This window comes from Petromyzon marinus, unplaced genomic scaffold, assembly GCF_048934315.1.
Source record: "Petromyzon marinus isolate PM22_M1 ecotype Great Lakes invasive population unplaced genomic scaffold, UKy_Petmar_22M1.pri1.0 PM_G_Scaffold_85, whole genome shotgun sequence".
In the NCBI taxonomy this organism is placed as follows: domain Eukaryota; kingdom Metazoa; phylum Chordata; class Hyperoartia; order Petromyzontiformes; family Petromyzontidae; genus Petromyzon; species Petromyzon marinus.
Genome location: NW_027423041.1, coordinates 134131 through 151265, shown reverse-complemented (window position 1 = coordinate 151265; position 17135 = coordinate 134131). Strand labels below are relative to the sequence as shown.

Sequence of the window (17135 nt, the reverse complement as noted above, 5' to 3'; positions counted from 1 at the left end):
TAGTGTATAGTGTAGTGTGTAGTGTAGTGTTTACTGTAATGTATAGTGTAGTGTATAGTGTAGTGTTTAGTGTAGTATATAGTGTAGTGCATAGTAGTGTTGTAGTGTAGTGTATAGTGCAGTGTATTGTGTGTAGTGTACAATGTAGTGTATAGTGTAATGTATAGTAGTGTATAGTGTACAGTGTGTAGTGTATAGTGTAGTGTATAGTGTGTAGTTTATAGTGTAATGTATAATAGTGTGTAGTGTATAGTGTAATGTATAGTAGTGTATAGTGTAGTGTATAGTGTAATGTATAGTGTAGTTTATAGTGTAGTGTATAGTGTAATGTAGAGTAGTGTATAGTGTACTGTATAGTGTGGTGTGTAGTGTAATGTATAGTAGTGTATAGTGTAGTGTATAGTAGTGTATATTGTAGTGTATAGTGTAGTGTATAGTGTAAATTAGAACAGCATTAGAACAGCAGCAGCAGCAGTGTATCACTGCAGTGTATCACTGCTGCTGCTGCTGTCAGTGACATTTACTCCACGTGGGGTTGATAATGACCTCAAGCAAGAGGACCACAATGCAGCTATTTAGGAAATGCTGCTTATCCACACATAGCCGTTTTAAAATAAAACGTGTGCATTTTGTGTGCAACGTACGGGTTTTTAGCATGCCCTATTTTTTGGTTTTGATTTCGGTATTTTTTGCTCTTTGACAGCTTTGTTGATTGGAACTGAAAAGCTTGGTGACATTTTAGATAGGGGCTGCACCGTGCGTGGCGTGCCTGAGATGGTTATAACACGTGTGTCACTGGTGAGTGATTGGTGAGGGAGTTGGTGAGTGAGTTGATTATAACACGTGTGTCACTGGTGAGTGATTGGTGAGGGAGTTGGTGAGTGAGTTGGTTATAACACGTGTGTCACTGGTGAGTGATTGGTGAGGGAGTTGGTGAGTGAGATGGTTATAACACGTGTGTCACTGGTGAGTGATTGGTGAGGGAGTTGGTGAGTGAGTTGGTTATAACACGTGTGTCACTGGTGAGTGATTGGTGAGGGAGTTAGTGAGTGAGATGGTTATAACACGTGTGTCACTGGTGAGTGATTGGTGAGGGAGTTGGTGAGTTGGTGAGTGAGATGGTTATAACACGTGTGTCACTGGTGAGTGATTGGTGAGGGAGTTGGTGAGTGATTGGTGAGGGAGTGAATGGTGAGTGAGTTGGTGAGTTGGTGAGTTGGTGAGTGAGTTGGTTATAACACGTGTGTCACTGGTGAGTGATTGGTGAGGGAGTTGGTGAGTGAGTTGGTGAGGGAGTGATTGGTGAGTGAGTTGGTGAGTTGATGAGTGAGTTGGTCAGTGAGTGAGCTAACCACTGCACCACCACTCCCCACTCACACACACAACGTGCACTATCCACTGCACCACCACTCCCCCCACACAAATTATTTCGCAACTCAATGCTGCCGTCTTGTGGTAAATAACTAGAATCTCACTCACCAACTCACCCACTCACCCACCCACCCATTCATCCACTCACTCACCAACTCACTCACCCACCCACCCATTCATCCACTCACTCACTCACCCACACAACAACAACCGCCATTCGCCACTAAGTGGCGGTGACGTCACCACGACGCTTGTGCCAGGCTATGTGCACCCTGAGGCCACGTGAAGTGTCGAACGCCCGCTGGCAGGAGGTCACGGGGCAGACCCAGGTGCCACGGGTCGACTGACTGAGATGACTGGCTGATGCACCACCTGTGCCCCCTACTGTGCCAACCTGCTGTGCTTTAGCCACCCGGCGCTCCGCTCGCTGTTGTGAGCGTCGCTCCTCCGCCCTCCGTTGTTGTTGGAGGGCGACTGCCTCCAACTGCCCAGTAGCATCCTTCACGAGCCTCCTCCACAGAGGCCGATCTTGACACCGCTGGTTCCAGTCATCGGCAAGTCCACTCAGCTCCACGTCCTCCTGTACCACATCACTCCATCTCTTCTCTAGCCCGTGCCGCGCCCGCTTAGCCCCCTCAATCCGGCCAAACAAAAGCTGTTTCGGCATGCGGTGGCTGGGCATGCGGGCTACATGACCCAGCCATCGCAGCCTTGCCTGCCGGAGGAGCTCACCGATGGGACCCTGCCCAGATCTTTCAAGGATTTGTGAGCTCCTCACACAATCCAGTCTGGTTAAACCCAGGATGGATCGTAGGCAGGTCAGCCTAAATGTTTCTAACCGGCGAAGATGTTCCATTAGGGGGGTCCACGTTTCGCAAGCGTAGAGAAGGGAGGGAATGATCGTGGCCGAGAAGACCTGAAGCTTAGTGCGGAGCGACAGACCAGGTAGCTTCCACACAGCGTTACGCAACCGATGAAAAGATATTGCCGCTCGACTGATTCGGAGTGAGACCTCTGCTGTTAAACTGGAGCCAGTCATAAGCACACTGCCCAGGTATGGGAAACTCTCCACTCTCTCCACAACTGCCCCATCACCGATTGGGAGTTGTGGGGGTGGAGTGTCCGATGGTACAAAATACCCAGGCAGGTGCTTAGTTTTGGTGGGGCTGATGGTAAGGCCCCACCTCTTAGTGGCACGCTCCAGTCTCAGCAGCAGCGTCTCCAACTCCTCCTCTGACTGAGCAGCTATTACCAAGTCATCAGCATACATAACGTGGTTGAGCAATAGGGAGCCATCCCTTGACCGCACCCGGGCATCGATTAGCCTCCCATTATATCTGTACCATATGGAGATTCCCCCGGTACAGCTATTGAAGGCTTCACGAACTACGTGGTCAAAATAGATGTTAAATAATGTGGGAGCCAGAGGACATCCCTGTCGCACCCCAAGGTGTACAGGGAATGGCTCTGACTCCCGGCCACGTAGTTTTACCCGGGCCCGCTCACCATCATGAAGGTCCTTAATGATCATGAGCAGAGGGTCAGGTACTCCAAAAGCACGAAGAACGACCCAGAGCCCAGGCCTAAACTCACCCACACACCCACTCACCCACCCACATACCCACCCACTCACCCACCCACCCATTCATCCACTCACTCACCCACACACCCACTCACCCACCCACTCACCCACCCACTCACCCACCCACCCATTCATCCACTCACTCACCCACACACCCACTCACCCACCCACATACCTACCCACTCACCCACCCACTCACCCACCCACCCACCCATTCATCCACTCACCAACTCACCCACTCACCCACCCACCCACCCATTCATCCACTCACTCACTCACCCACATACCCACCCACTCACCCACCCACTCACCCACCCACTCACCCACCCACCCATTGATCCACCCACCCACCCATTCAGCTTTGTTGATTGGAACTGAAAAGCTTGGTGACATTGTAGATAGGGGCTGCACCGTACGTGGCATGCCTGAGATGGTTATAACACGTGTGTCACTGGTGAGTGATTGGTGAGGGAGTTGGTGAGTGAGTTGGTGAGGGAGTGATTGGTGAGTGAGTTGGTGAGTGAGATGGTTATAACACGTGTGTCACTGGTGAGTGATTGGTGAGGGAGTTGGTGAGTGAGTTGGTGAGTGAGTTGGTTATAACACGTGTGTCACTGGTGACTGTGCACATTTACGAGTGTTCATGCGTGTTTCGGCAGTAAAGGGAGTTTGTCTCTCTGTCTCTCTCTCTCTTAAGTTGTACGTCTCGTTTGAAACGACACCCTCAGTTACAACTACATCACCAAACTGCGCCCAGCCACACATCACTAAAGTACACTACACACTACACTACACCACACTACCACACCACTCCACCACTGCAGTACACTACACACCACACTACACCACAATACCACACCACTACACCACTGCAGTACACTACACACTACACTACACCACAATACCACACCACTACAGTACACTACATACTACACTACACCACAATACCACACCACTTCACCACTGCAGTACATTACACACCACCACTACACCACAACACCACACCACGACTGTAACACGTACCACTACTACACCACACCATTACACACCACTACTACACCACACTACACACTACACCACACAACACCACCACACCACACAACACCACAACTCCACTACACCACACTACACCACACCACCACACTACACCACACCACACTACACCACTACTACACCACACTACACCACACCACAACTGTAACACGTTGTACCACCACTACTACACTACTACTACACCACACTACACCACACCACGACTGTAACACTTTGTACCACCACCACCACTACACCACGACTGCCCCGCGTACATTCTGACGGATTCTCACCCTGGACACCGACCGATGAGACGCTTCCCTTGGCGCCAGGGGCAGATGTGGTACAATAAAAGCGACCGGCGAAGGAATCCCCAGGTCTTGTCGGTGTTAGTTTGACACGTCCCCGTTGGCTGTCGCGACCAACGTCAACTCGTACAGCGAGCAGGAAACTGGGCGGAAAGTTCCTCCAGGATTTTATAATGACGACGACGATGAGCAGAGCTCTAAACTTATCGGCAAACTCTTACCAATTTGGCACGCGCACGCAGAGACAAAGATCCCCCGTGTAGCCTTAACAGACTGTAGGGGCAAGTGCTGTTAGCGAGCACCTATGAAGGCCAGAACGGTACACGAGGGGGCGGGTGGCCGGCACCACCCCTGGCCGCCTTTGTCTCCCCAGTGGCGATGTTTACACAACGCACCAGGGTACTCATTTAATGCCGAGTCGACCTAGGGGAGGCCCGGGACCGGTTCAGATGATCGTCGCCGGCGGCGTCGGCCGTGAGCGGGAATCGAACCCCGGGTCACCACCACCTGACACACACCACGTGACACACACCACCTGACACACCACCTCACACACACCACCTCACACTCACCACCTCACACGCACCACCTCACACACCACCTCACACACACCACCACACACACCACGTGACACACCACCTCACACACACCACCTGACACACCACGTGACACACCACCTCACACACACCACCTCACACACACCACCTGACACACACCACCTGACACTGTTGTATCTAGGCCCCTTTTCCATCTTAATGTTAACAGGTAATTTTCCGATACATATAGATACATGTTTCTATTGTTTTTTTAATATAATAATGAATAAAAACACCAAACCAGGCCTCCGCATGGCATGTGGAGGTTCTCTTTACCATGACCCACTAATACGATTTTGACATTAAGAGCCCTCCCAGGGTCAGAGGGAGCAGATAGAGAGCAGAGCACAGCGGATTGCAAGGGGCTGACGTAAACACACCAAGCCAGGGTCACTGGGAGTTTGCGTTAGCCTAGATATAGTTCAGTCAAAAAGCTGATTGGTTCTACATTACTATTAAAGTAACTTAACATCGGAATTCAACGACAGGGTAGGCTAAAGTTATTGATCTTCACACCAACTTCAATTGAACCCTGCCAATAGCTACATCAATGTAACCATCAACCGTCTATTGGTTTAACATTAAATCTATTTTCATATTTTAATAATTTTTATACGACTGGACCCAAAGCCTATAACAATCAGGTTTTCCGAAGTCAACATGAATGTTCTAACCCAGACATGAGCGAATAATGAGCAGAGTGGATATAAGGTTGGAGAAGAAAGGAAAATAAGCGCAGCAAACTGCAAACGTAGGCAAAAAGCCAGGAACAACCAACCAACCTAACAACAGCAAGCCGGGGCTAGACAGGCCATCAAATTAGATAAATCCCGGGGTCAGAGGTCACAGACCAAGTGCTGAGAGGCAGACGAAAACCAGAACTGACTCCAGGGCTAACCCGCCCTCACCTACACGGAGTGATGGAAATTAATGAGGCCTTGAATTGGCGGCGTCAGCGAAAACAGCGGTCACCACGCGCTAGAGAGAGTGAGGGCCAAAGAGTGTAGAGAGACTGAAAAGAGAATAAGGGCGGGACCTTAGAGTGTCAACGCATTTCAGCGAAAATACCAGGCTAATAAAAATCACAGTGCATTATTTCCTACTTAACATTCGTGTTGGCACCATTCACCGAGGCTTACACAAAACATAAACTGCATAATGACTTGGGCGGTGTTAAACCCAAGGTTGGAAAGAAAGGGAGATTCCGGCCGTCTTTGTATCCCCGCAGCGCGGGGTAGGAGTGTGTATACGCTCGGGGGGAAAACCTTCCCTTGACATTAAGTACAATACCACAACGGAAGCTAACCCAGACCTTGGGTTACATACAGAGCATAACTGTGAAACTGTGAGGGATAAATGTTAACTTTAAAAACCTTAACCGTTTCTTGGTGCGTCGGTGAAAGTCGGAGGGAATATCGCCCCTCCCTCCAGGTTGTGTACCCAGACAGAGAGGCGCCTTCGAGACAATTTATAACATTTGATTGTTTTACTTGTGGGTTTTATGGAAGGAGGGTGACAACGGAATATGCACACAAGAACACACACTGACACACACTGACACACACACGGACGCAGATACATACGGACAAACCCTGACACAGCAAAAATCGGAAGAAACCCCGCCTTGTGGGCAGGGTCCGAGTGAAGGGATTTTTGGGCATAAAAAGAGGATCCTGAACATTGAAACCTCAGTTCGACCGGGGGGGTCGACTCAGGAGCGAGCTGCGGCCAACGGGTCGGCTCGACTCGTCCGCAGTTCATCGGAAACTCAGCTGAGTTCGATCGGCTCACCGGAGCCGGCCATCGGGGGCTCGACTCATTGGAGCAGCTCCCCATCTCATCTGCAGGCGGGCAAGACCCGCTTGACAGCTCAACTCGCCCCTGCGTGGGTCAGCCTCTGCCGACACGGAGGTCTCTGCTGCCGCCGGGGTGGTGAGGGTCGCTGTTTGGCGACAAGGCTGCGTGCACACCATGCATCGCCAGCCGAGTGCGCACCCGGGTCAACACTCAACCACCGTGCACGCTGCGAGCGAGCTGTGGCGCCATCTACCGACCGTATCCTGACCTGCAGCAGCGTATCGACGACATCCGAATCCGTTCAACACGGTGACCGCCGAATCGACTGATACGTATGACGCGCACCGCCCCCTCACCACACGACAAGCAGGCGTCTGTTTGACACGAAGTTCGACTCCGAACACTGACTATTCAAAACAATTCATGTCACTCAAACATACACGGGTCCTTAAACCAGAAGCCAACACTCAAGTCTATCGGGCATCAGTGGCTGTGAAGGCGTCACGACGAGACCGAGTGTTCATACATGTGTCGTTATAAGCATATCCATAGTTGTCCTCTTTACTATTTAGTGGGCTGTACTCTTAATCGCATAAATATTCAACAGATCCATCAATACGAATTTACTTTTGACACCTTCTCCCGTAGAGCCACGCTCTTGTGGGGAAGGGTGTGTCCCACCAGATCCTCATCAGGCGATCTGGTCCACAATTAATTAAAACTTGGTATCAGGTGAGGTCTTCAGGAGAAAGGAGCACCCCATCGCATGCCCTTACTCCAAGCCATTATGTAGTCAGATAATCTGCCGATGTATCTGTTGAGATTTGTGCCTTTGAGAATAATAACTGTTTTAATTGTTTTTCTTATCATCGTATAATCTTTAAAGTACCTTTCGTTCGTAATCGCCGCACGTTCTCACGTACTCTACAGAATAATCACCTGTTCTGTGACCCAGTGTGCTAACAACGTGATAAGGGTTGCATATGATCTATGATCAATAACGATTGCGATACTGCGGGAATAATTCAAGTATAATCATTCATTATAAGTTACGTTTTTTGTTTAGTATAGCATTTCCATGTTCTAATAACTCTCTCTTTCACTAATAACCATCGCTTCATGCGGGGACCATGTGTTATCAAAGTGAAATTGTACAGTCATTGATGATACTGTCTCATTGATGATACTGTTAAACTGACTAACCTCTATGGGGAGGATACTTTTCTTAAAACCAGAAAATTGGAGAAGCTTCGCATTAAGCGGATGAAATTGATATCTTCACTGGCGTTCCTCAAAAGGTGCAGAGATTCAAAGGTAATACCAAACGCAGTTAAAATAACACATCACATAAAGTCTTCTAAAGCTAACCAAATACTACACAAAGCTAGCAAATTATTATTAATAGAGACAATACAGCACAATAGGAGTGAATTATCTTCTTTGGTTCTTTCGGTAAAGTCACGTAGAATGAGAATAAAATAATAAATTGATAAAATAAAATAACACAATAATATTCTCACGACGTTTCGGCCACAACACAAGCGGCCTTCATCAGGTGAAGGGAGCGAGACTGTCTGGTAGGACAGCGCTGGAGTGAGAGAGCCACGTTCAGATCACGGCTTTTAAGCTGTGTGAGAGGAACAAAGAGCCTTGACGAAGGAATTAGCATAAAATTTAGCATTGAAAAGGCTGAATGATTAGCTTGTGACTGGTCACAGAAATAGCTATGTTAAAAGTCAAAGCATACACATCCGCAGAGGCACCCATTGTTAAAAGGAATTAGCATAGAATTTAGCATTGAAATAGCTAAATTAAGGCATTCGCTTGTAACTGCTACAGAAATAGTTACGTTGAAGTCAGAGCATACACATTCACCGAGGCACTTAGTACAAATCAAAACAGGAGAATTTAGCATTGAAATAACTAGGCGAATTTAGCATTGAAATAACTGGGTGATTTGCTAGTGACTGGTCACAGAAATGACTACAAATCTGAGCTATTCACAGTACTATATAGTGAACCAATAAAAACTAAAATATAAATTACCTTCATGTTATCAATAAACTCTATATTCTCCAATCAGCTAAGCTACCAACCATAAGTCGTTATATATCACAATGCTATATGGCGAAAAAATGGGTGGATTCTTACCCTCAAATTTCCGTACCACGGATAGCTACGGGCCCCGTTCAGACGGACGAGTTCGTCCATGGTCGGAACAGAGGAGGGGGAGAGAGACAGCTGCGAAGCCCTAGTATACTCCATGTTGTAAACCATACCATTAACCGTGGTGTGAGAGGTATTAAGAGGCAATGCTGGCGAAAGAGCTGCGGTCTGAAGGTCATCGTAAAATTACAATTAATTAAGAACAGAAATGATTTAACACATCTTTCCAGTGGTTACTGAGCCTGAATCCATCTTCTCGGTTGAAATTGTCTCTGTGCTTGTATATGTGAATGGCCTCATGAACGAATCTCTCATGGTAGCCAGTTGGTTTGCAAAGAACCTCCGTCTTGGAGAAGTCAATGTCATGTGAGCCCACTGAATTGTAACAGTGATCTGCCACGGCAGAGGAGTTCGTCTTACCGTGTTTCAAGTCTGCTTTATGTTCGCGGATGCGATCCGAGATATGTCTTTTGGTTTCTCCAATGTAGCTACTACCACAGAGGCACTTTAGTTTGTAAACGCCCGGGTACTGTATGTCTGGAAGAGCATCTTTTACAGATGGAAGTAAATCACGGATTTTGTGTACTGTGTTGAATCGGACCTGGATCTTGTGTTTATTCAGGATTTTGGAGATCTTTTTAGTGACCCCTGCAATGTAGGGTAAGGTGATGGTTTTGAGTGGCTCCACAAGAGGATCCTTCTTCATGACTGGAGTGATGGCTTTGCGGATTGTGTAGTCGGAGTAGCCATTAGCCCTGAGAGCCTGGTGTACGTGTTTGAGTTCACTGGTAATGTGTTCCTGGTCGGAAATGCATTGGGCTCTATGGTATAGAGTCTTGATGAGGCAGTTCTTCTGGGATGGATGGTGGTGGGAATCCGGTTTCAAGTAAGCATCTGTATGGGTAGCTTTCCTGTAGACAGAGTGGCTCATTGAACCATCATGTCTCCTTTTAATTAAGACATCCAGAAAGGGTAGTTTGCCATCTTTTTCGACCTCCATGGTAAATCTGATGGGCAAACGGGATAGGTTTTTTTTATTATCTCTAAAAGTCTTTAAGTTGAAGGTTTGTAAGTAGAGTAGTGCCTGTACAAACTCGGGTGAACGTTTCCCCGCAGCGGCATCGCTGCATCTGACTGGCGGCCACGATGAGCTGGGGCTACCTCACGCAGCTGCTGGAGGAGGTTCATCGGCACTCCACCTTCCTGAGCAAGCTGTGGATCACCACCTTCCTCATCTTTCGCATCATTCTCACGACGGTCGCCGGCGAGTCCATCTACTACGACGAGCAGGGCAGCTTCTCGTGCAACACGGAGCAGCCCGGCTGCGAGAACGTCTGCTACGACAGCTTCGCCCCACTCTCCCAAGTCCGCTTCTGGGTGTTCCAGATCATCGCGGTCGCCACGCCCACCATCATGTACCTCGGCTTCGCCGTGCATCTCATCACCAGGTGCGGAGGTACCCGGAGGGAGTTTTCACAGCGGGGGAGCTACGGTGGAAATTTGAATGGCTGCCCGCAGTTGGAAATGTTTTAATTTGTTTTTTAATTAGGCTGCGCCGTCGATTTGGTCACGAGTTTGAACGGTGAAAGGGCCGGCAAGGTTTCCCCTTGACTTAGGAACGGAGTTCCGTTCCCGAGCCCCCTGTCAGTATGTCCGAACGGCTAGTTCAGTTCAGGAGGGCGAATGTGCGCTGTGTTTAAACACGCATATGGTCAGCGTCGTAAAATATATTCTGCGGTTCAACAGCAAAAAGGGAAGCATTGTTAAACTCTTCAACAATAAGAAATATAATACATTTGCATGCGATATTATAATTGCATAGTGTATCTATATGTATAAAAGGGAAATTTGTGAATGTGTTCAAAATGTTTAGCGTACTTCCTGACATTTAACAAACTTGAGATTTGCCATGTGGGTACTTTCCATACTGTGCACCATGCAAACATTATAAAAATAGACTTGTTTTTTTTTGGGGGGGGTGGGGGGGGAATGATGATGAAGTGTGGCGAGAATCGATATCTGGTGAGCTTTTGTGGTATCAATTAAACGGGAATAGGCCGATTCTAAAGAAATCTACAAACTTCAATTCCTTTGCGCGATCTAAAGAATCGAATCTTGGCGCACGAGCGTACGTTTTTTTTCCGCTGCGCTAATTTTTATGAATGAGGTAATGATCATCGTTTTTTTTTCATTTGTATATGTTATGTTTTTAAGTTTTGAGAAGTTTTTCAATATATTTTCCCCCGGGCAACGCCGGGTGCTTCCCGCTAGTAGTAAATAAAGCGTAAAATAAAGGAAGGTAAATATTTTCACTTACCTCGAGTCCCGATGCTGGCTTGCTTGTAGCGCACAGACATCTACACCAACAACCGCCGTTTGCCACTAAGCGGTGGTGACGTCACCACGGTGCTTGTGCCAGGCTACGTGCACGGTAAGGCCACGCACACACAGACACACGCGGACGCACACGGGGCCACACGCGCACAAAGACAAAAATCCCCCATGTAGCCTTCACAGGCTGTCGGGATAAGCGCTGCTCGTGAGCGGCGCCTCAAAGCACACGAGGGGGGTCTATGGCCAAAGCCACGCCGGGCTGCATTTTTCTCCCCAGTTGGCAAAGTTTTTACAAATCGCATCAGCTACTCATTCGAGGCTGAGTCGACCTAGGGTAGGCCCAGGACCGATTCAGATCATTGCCACCGGCACGGACACTTTAAGTGGTCTCTCAGAGGCGACGATCAGAAGTGAAAGTGGAATCCCGGACAGCCTCGTAGCTGTCGCTGTTCGTCGTAATGTCGCGTTTCATAGCGAGTGCATATTTCCATTTGCTCGCGACGTTTCACACTGAGGGGTGAAACTTAAACGCCGCCGCTCTCTGTCGTGGTAGGATCGAGTACAAGCGAGACGAACAAACCAAGCGAGCCAAGCGAGCCGGCGGCCCCGACCGCGTGGTTGAATGCACGGAGAAAGAGGAGGAGAAGGTGGAGGAGGTGGAGGGTGAAGAAGATGGCAAGGGGAAGCAGCACAACGAGCGGTGGTGGATCAAGACGGACGGCCTGATGGTGGCCTACACCCTCCAGCTGCTGGCCCGCACGCTGGCCGAGGTTGGCTTCCTGGTGGGGCAGTACCTGATGTATGGCTTGGAGGTGGCCCCGCGCTTCAAGTGCGTCCGTGATCCCTGCCCGAATAGCGTCGACTGCTTTGTGTCGCGCCCCACAGAGAAGACCGTCTTCCTTCTGGTCATGTACGCAGTCGCCAGTCTCAGCCTCCTGCTCGAACTGTCCGAGATTGCCTACCTGGGGCTGGGCACCATCCACGACTCGCTGAGCGGGAGGCACCGGCTACGGAGCAGGTGGGGGGCCTCGCTGGCGCGGTTGGCCACGGTCGGGGGGGGGGGGGTGCGGAAGAAGTTCGGCACGCGTGCGACCGACTGTGTCGGAGGTTGTCGGCTTCGGTGTTGGATCGCGAGAAACTAAAGCGTCGTCTCGTCAAAGCCGTCAACTTGTAGTAGCGGCGTTGCGTCACGTAAACGAAACGTGCCGGGTCGCTACCGGCTCGACACTCGCCGGCTGCGTGTCAGAGAGTGACCCCCAACTACGCCGACGATTCGAGTTTCCGTGACGTTTCGCCGATGATGACAACAGCAAAAAACATCATGGGACCTCCCTTGCCAGTAACAAAATATAAGAATTGGTTTTACCCTTTCTAGTAATAAAACAGCTGTGTGAACGTGATAACACCAAACGTAAACCTCTTGCAAGGAATCATCTCACTGCATTGGCCACGCACACGGTACTTGTAATGAACATGCAAACAGAAAAAAACATGCTCTGGTAGTCTACGAGATGATGATGCATTGTCTTTGAAACTGATTGTTCCACACCAGAGACAGCTTTCTTTAGAGCCTCGTGTGTCTCACCCCGAGCTGTCAATGTCTTCGTAGTGGCATTGTCCTCTCATCTAACACTGTTTGAGACTAGGCTCTAAACAAAGCTGTCTCTTATTCTTGGTTCTTTCGGTAAAGTCACGTGGAAGGGAAATAATAACGGTTCCGTCAGCTTCCCAACCGCTACATATAGATGTTGTGTATAGTTTATAGTGTAGTGTATAATGTAGTGTATGTGTTGATAGCTATATATATAGATGTTGTGTATAGTTTATAGTGTAGTGTATAATGTAGTGTATGTGTTGATAGCTATGTATATAGATGTGTGTAGTTTATAGTGTAGTATGTAGTGTATGTGTTGATAGCTATGTATATAGATGTTGTGTGTAGTGTATAGTGTAGTGTATAATGTAGTGTATGTGTTGATAGCTATATATATAGATGTTGTGTATAGTTTATAGTGTAGTGTATAATGTAGTGTATGTGTTGATAGCTATGTATATATATGTTGTGTGTATTGTATAGTGTAGTGTATAATGTAGTGTATGTGTTTATAGCTATGCATATAGATGTTGTGTATAGTTTATAGTGTAGTGTATAATGTAGTGTATGTGTTGATAGCTATGTATATAGATGTTGTGTATAGTTTATAGTGTAGTGTATAATGTAGTGTATGTGTTGATAGCTATATATGTTGTGTGTAGTGTATAGTGTATGTGTTGATAGCTATGTATATAGATGTTGTGTGTGTAGTGTATACTGTATAGTGTAGTGTATGTGTTGATAGCTATGTATATAGCTGTTGTGGGTAGTTTATAGTGTAGTGTACAATGTAGTGTATGTGTTTATAGCTATGTATATAGATGTTGTGTTTGTAGTGTATAGTGTAGTGTATGTGTTGATAGCTATGTATATAGATGTTGTGTTTGTAATGTATAGTGTAGTGTATGTGTTGATAGCGATGTATATAGATGTGTGTAGTTTATAGTGTAGTGTATGTGTTGATAGCTATGTATATAGATGTTTGTAGTTTATAGTGTATAGTGTAGTGTATGTGTTGATAACTATGTATAGATGTTGTGTGTAGTCTATAGTGTAGTGTATGTGTTGATAGCTATGTATATAGATGTGTGTAGTGTATAGTGTAGTGTATGTGTTGATAGCTATGTATATAGATGTTGTGTATAGTTTATAGTGTAGTGTATAATGTAGTGTATGTGTTGATAGCTATATATATAGATGTTGTGTGTAGTGTATAGTGTAGTGTACGTGTTGATAGCTATGTATATAGATGTGTGTGTAGTGTAGTGTATGTGTTGATAGCTATGTATATAGCTGTTGTGTGTGTAGTGTATACTGTATAGTGTAGTGTATGTGTTGATAGCTATGTATATAGATGTTGTGTGTAGTTTATAGTGTAGTGTACAATGTAGTGTATGTGTTGATAGCTATGTATATAGATGTTGTGTTTGTAGTGTATAGTGTAGTGTACGTGTTGATAGCTATATATATGTTGTGTATATTTTATAGTGTAGTGTATGTGTTGATAGCTATGTATATCGATGTTGTGTGTGTAGTGTATAGTGTAGTGTATGTGTTGATAGCTATGTATATAGATTTTGATTTAAAGCTTTCGTGACTGCAGTAATTCATATTCTTAGCTCTTTCGGTAAAGTCACGTTGAAGGGAAACAATAAAATAATACAATATATATATAAAACAATAAAAATTCTCATGACGTTTCGACCATAACACAAACGGTCATCATCAGGTGTGTCGGTTCGCATTAATTAATTTATTTTTTTGCAGTGTTTTTATTTATTTAAAAAAAACGTTAGCGCCACGCGCAGCGATTTGGCAGTTTATTTAGAAGGACGAGTCCATCTATGTTCTGAAAAGAGGAGGGGGGAGACGAAAAATTAATGTATGCTGTCTGAAAGCCACTGTAAGCGTGAACAATCAATTAAGACCTGAAATGGTTAATCAAATCTTTCCAATGATTGCTAAGCCAGAATCCATCTTCTCGGTTGGAATTGTCTCTGTGCTTGTATATGTGGATAGCCTCATGAACGAATCTCTCATGGTAGCCAGATGGCTTACAAAGAACCTTTGTCTTGGAAAAGTCAATGTCATGTGAGCCTACTGAATTATAACAATGATCTGCCACGGCCGAGGTGTTAGTCCTACCATGTTTAAGGTCTGCTTTGTGTTCACGGATGCGGTCCGAACCATGGCGTTTGGTTTCTCCAATGTAACTACTACCACAGAGGCAACTTAGTTTGTAGACACCAGGGTACTGTATGTCCGGAATCACATCTTTTACAGACGGAACCAGATCAGGGATTTTATGTAATGTGTTGAAACGGACCTGGATCTTGTGTTTATTCAAGATTTTAGAGATCTTTTTTGTGATCTCCGCAATGTAGGGTAAAGTGATGGTTTTGAAAGGCTCCTCAAGAGGGTCCTTCATGGTTTGAGTGATAGCTTTGCGGATTGTATAGTCGGAGTAACCATTAGCCGTAAGAGCTTGGTGTACGTGCTTGAGTTCACTGCCTATGTGTTCCTGGTCGGATATGCATTGGGCTCTATGGTGCAGAGTCTTGATGAGAGAATTCTTCTGTGATGGATGGTGGTGGGAATCCGGTTTTATTGTTTTATATATTTTTTATTATTTTATTGTTTCCCTTCAACGTGACTTTACCGAAAGAGCTAAGAATATGTATGTAGATGTTGTGTGCACTATACACTGTACTATACACTACACTATACACTGCACTATACACTGCACTATACACTACATTACAATACACTGCACTATACACTGCACTATACACTGCACTATCCACTGCACTATCCACTGCACTATACACTACACTATACACTGCACTATACACTACACTATACACTGCACTATTCACTACACTATACACTATACACTGCACTATACACTGCGCTATACACTACACTATACACTACACTATACACTACACTATACACTACAGTACACTATAAACTACACTATACACTACTATCCACTGCACTATACACTACACTATGCACTGCACTATACACTACACTATACACTACACTATACACTACACTGTACACTACACTACACACTACAGTACACTATACACTACACTATACACTACTATCCACTGCACTATACACTACACTATGCACTGCACTATACACTACACTATACACTACACTGTACACTACACTACACACTACAGTACACTATACACTACACTATACACTACTATCCACTGCACTATACACTACACTATGCACTGCACTATACACTACACTATACTATACACTGCACTATACACTACACTATACACTGCACTATACACTACTATACACTACGCTATACACTACACTATACACTACACTATACACTACTATACACTACACTATACACTGCACTTTATACTACTATACATTACACTATACACTGCACTTTATACTACACTATACACTGCACTATACATGCGATATAACCAAAAAAACCTCTATCATGGAGAGTGTATATATATTTTTTTGTTAATGAAAATACTCTTCTTGAAATTCGACTCGTTTCTAGGGTCGCAGATGCCGTCGAGCCGGAATCGACGACGGGTCCCAGAGCGATGTCACCGTCAGAATTGTGGCAGCTCCTTGACGAGGTGCAGCAACTTCAGACGGAGCTGGGAGTGACGTCGAGGCCCCACCAGGAGCCCCCCGAGCAAGACGCTGGCGACGCCTCCCGCAAGTCTTGGGTTTAGCGTGCTAGTATTACTCTCGGGCGTCGTTATCGCTCAATCGCTTTTTGCCATCCCACGTTCCATTTACTCGGCCCCCCCAATGCGCCGCCGCCATTTGGATCGTCTCGACTTTGAAGGTCTTCTTGACATTCTTCCGTCGAGATTCAATCGGAGGCGACCGTCTGCGCTTTTACGATTCAAGCGGCAGAGCGCGGGCACCCCGCTAACCCGCTCGCGACGGCACGGGGGGCACGCCGGCACCCAGCCTCGTGGCTCGGGGGATTCGGCGCTGGGTTTGTAACCCAGAGCGTTGAGAGTTCAAATCTCCTTAGAACGCGTTTTGTGTGGCATTGTGGCTTTCGCATTCGGCCAACGTATAAATGCACGAGTCGGGGGGGGGGGGGGGGGAATGTTTGCGTGAGTTTTTAATCAATATGGAGGTGTGTTTTGATTAAAGCAACCCAAATATTTTTGTTACTTTAGCTTACTTCTTAATTTGCGTGAGTTTCTGTTTTCGTTGTTTTATTAAACTTCCTCGTTCATCGGTGGATAAGAGGGCCTGAGTTTAGCGGGCACGTCGTTATTATACCGTAACAGCCTGCTCCGATTTATATTTTGTCAAACCAAAAGGCGTTTAAGATGCTGGCT

The 17135-nt window shown here is 46.4% G+C and overlaps 1 protein-coding gene across 1 annotated transcript; it reads left to right on the top strand.

The window, feature by feature from the left end:
- Nucleotides 1-9972: 9972 nt before the first annotated feature.
- On the top strand, nt 9973-12022 carry LOC142921701 (gap junction gamma-1 protein-like; the record flags this gene model as incomplete). Its single annotated transcript, XM_076063013.1, has 2 exons — nt 9973-10300; nt 11740-12022. Coding segments are annotated over exons 1-2 (585 nt in total), but the record flags the coding sequence as incomplete, so codon positions are not given.
- Nucleotides 12023-17135: the final 5113 nt, after the last annotated feature.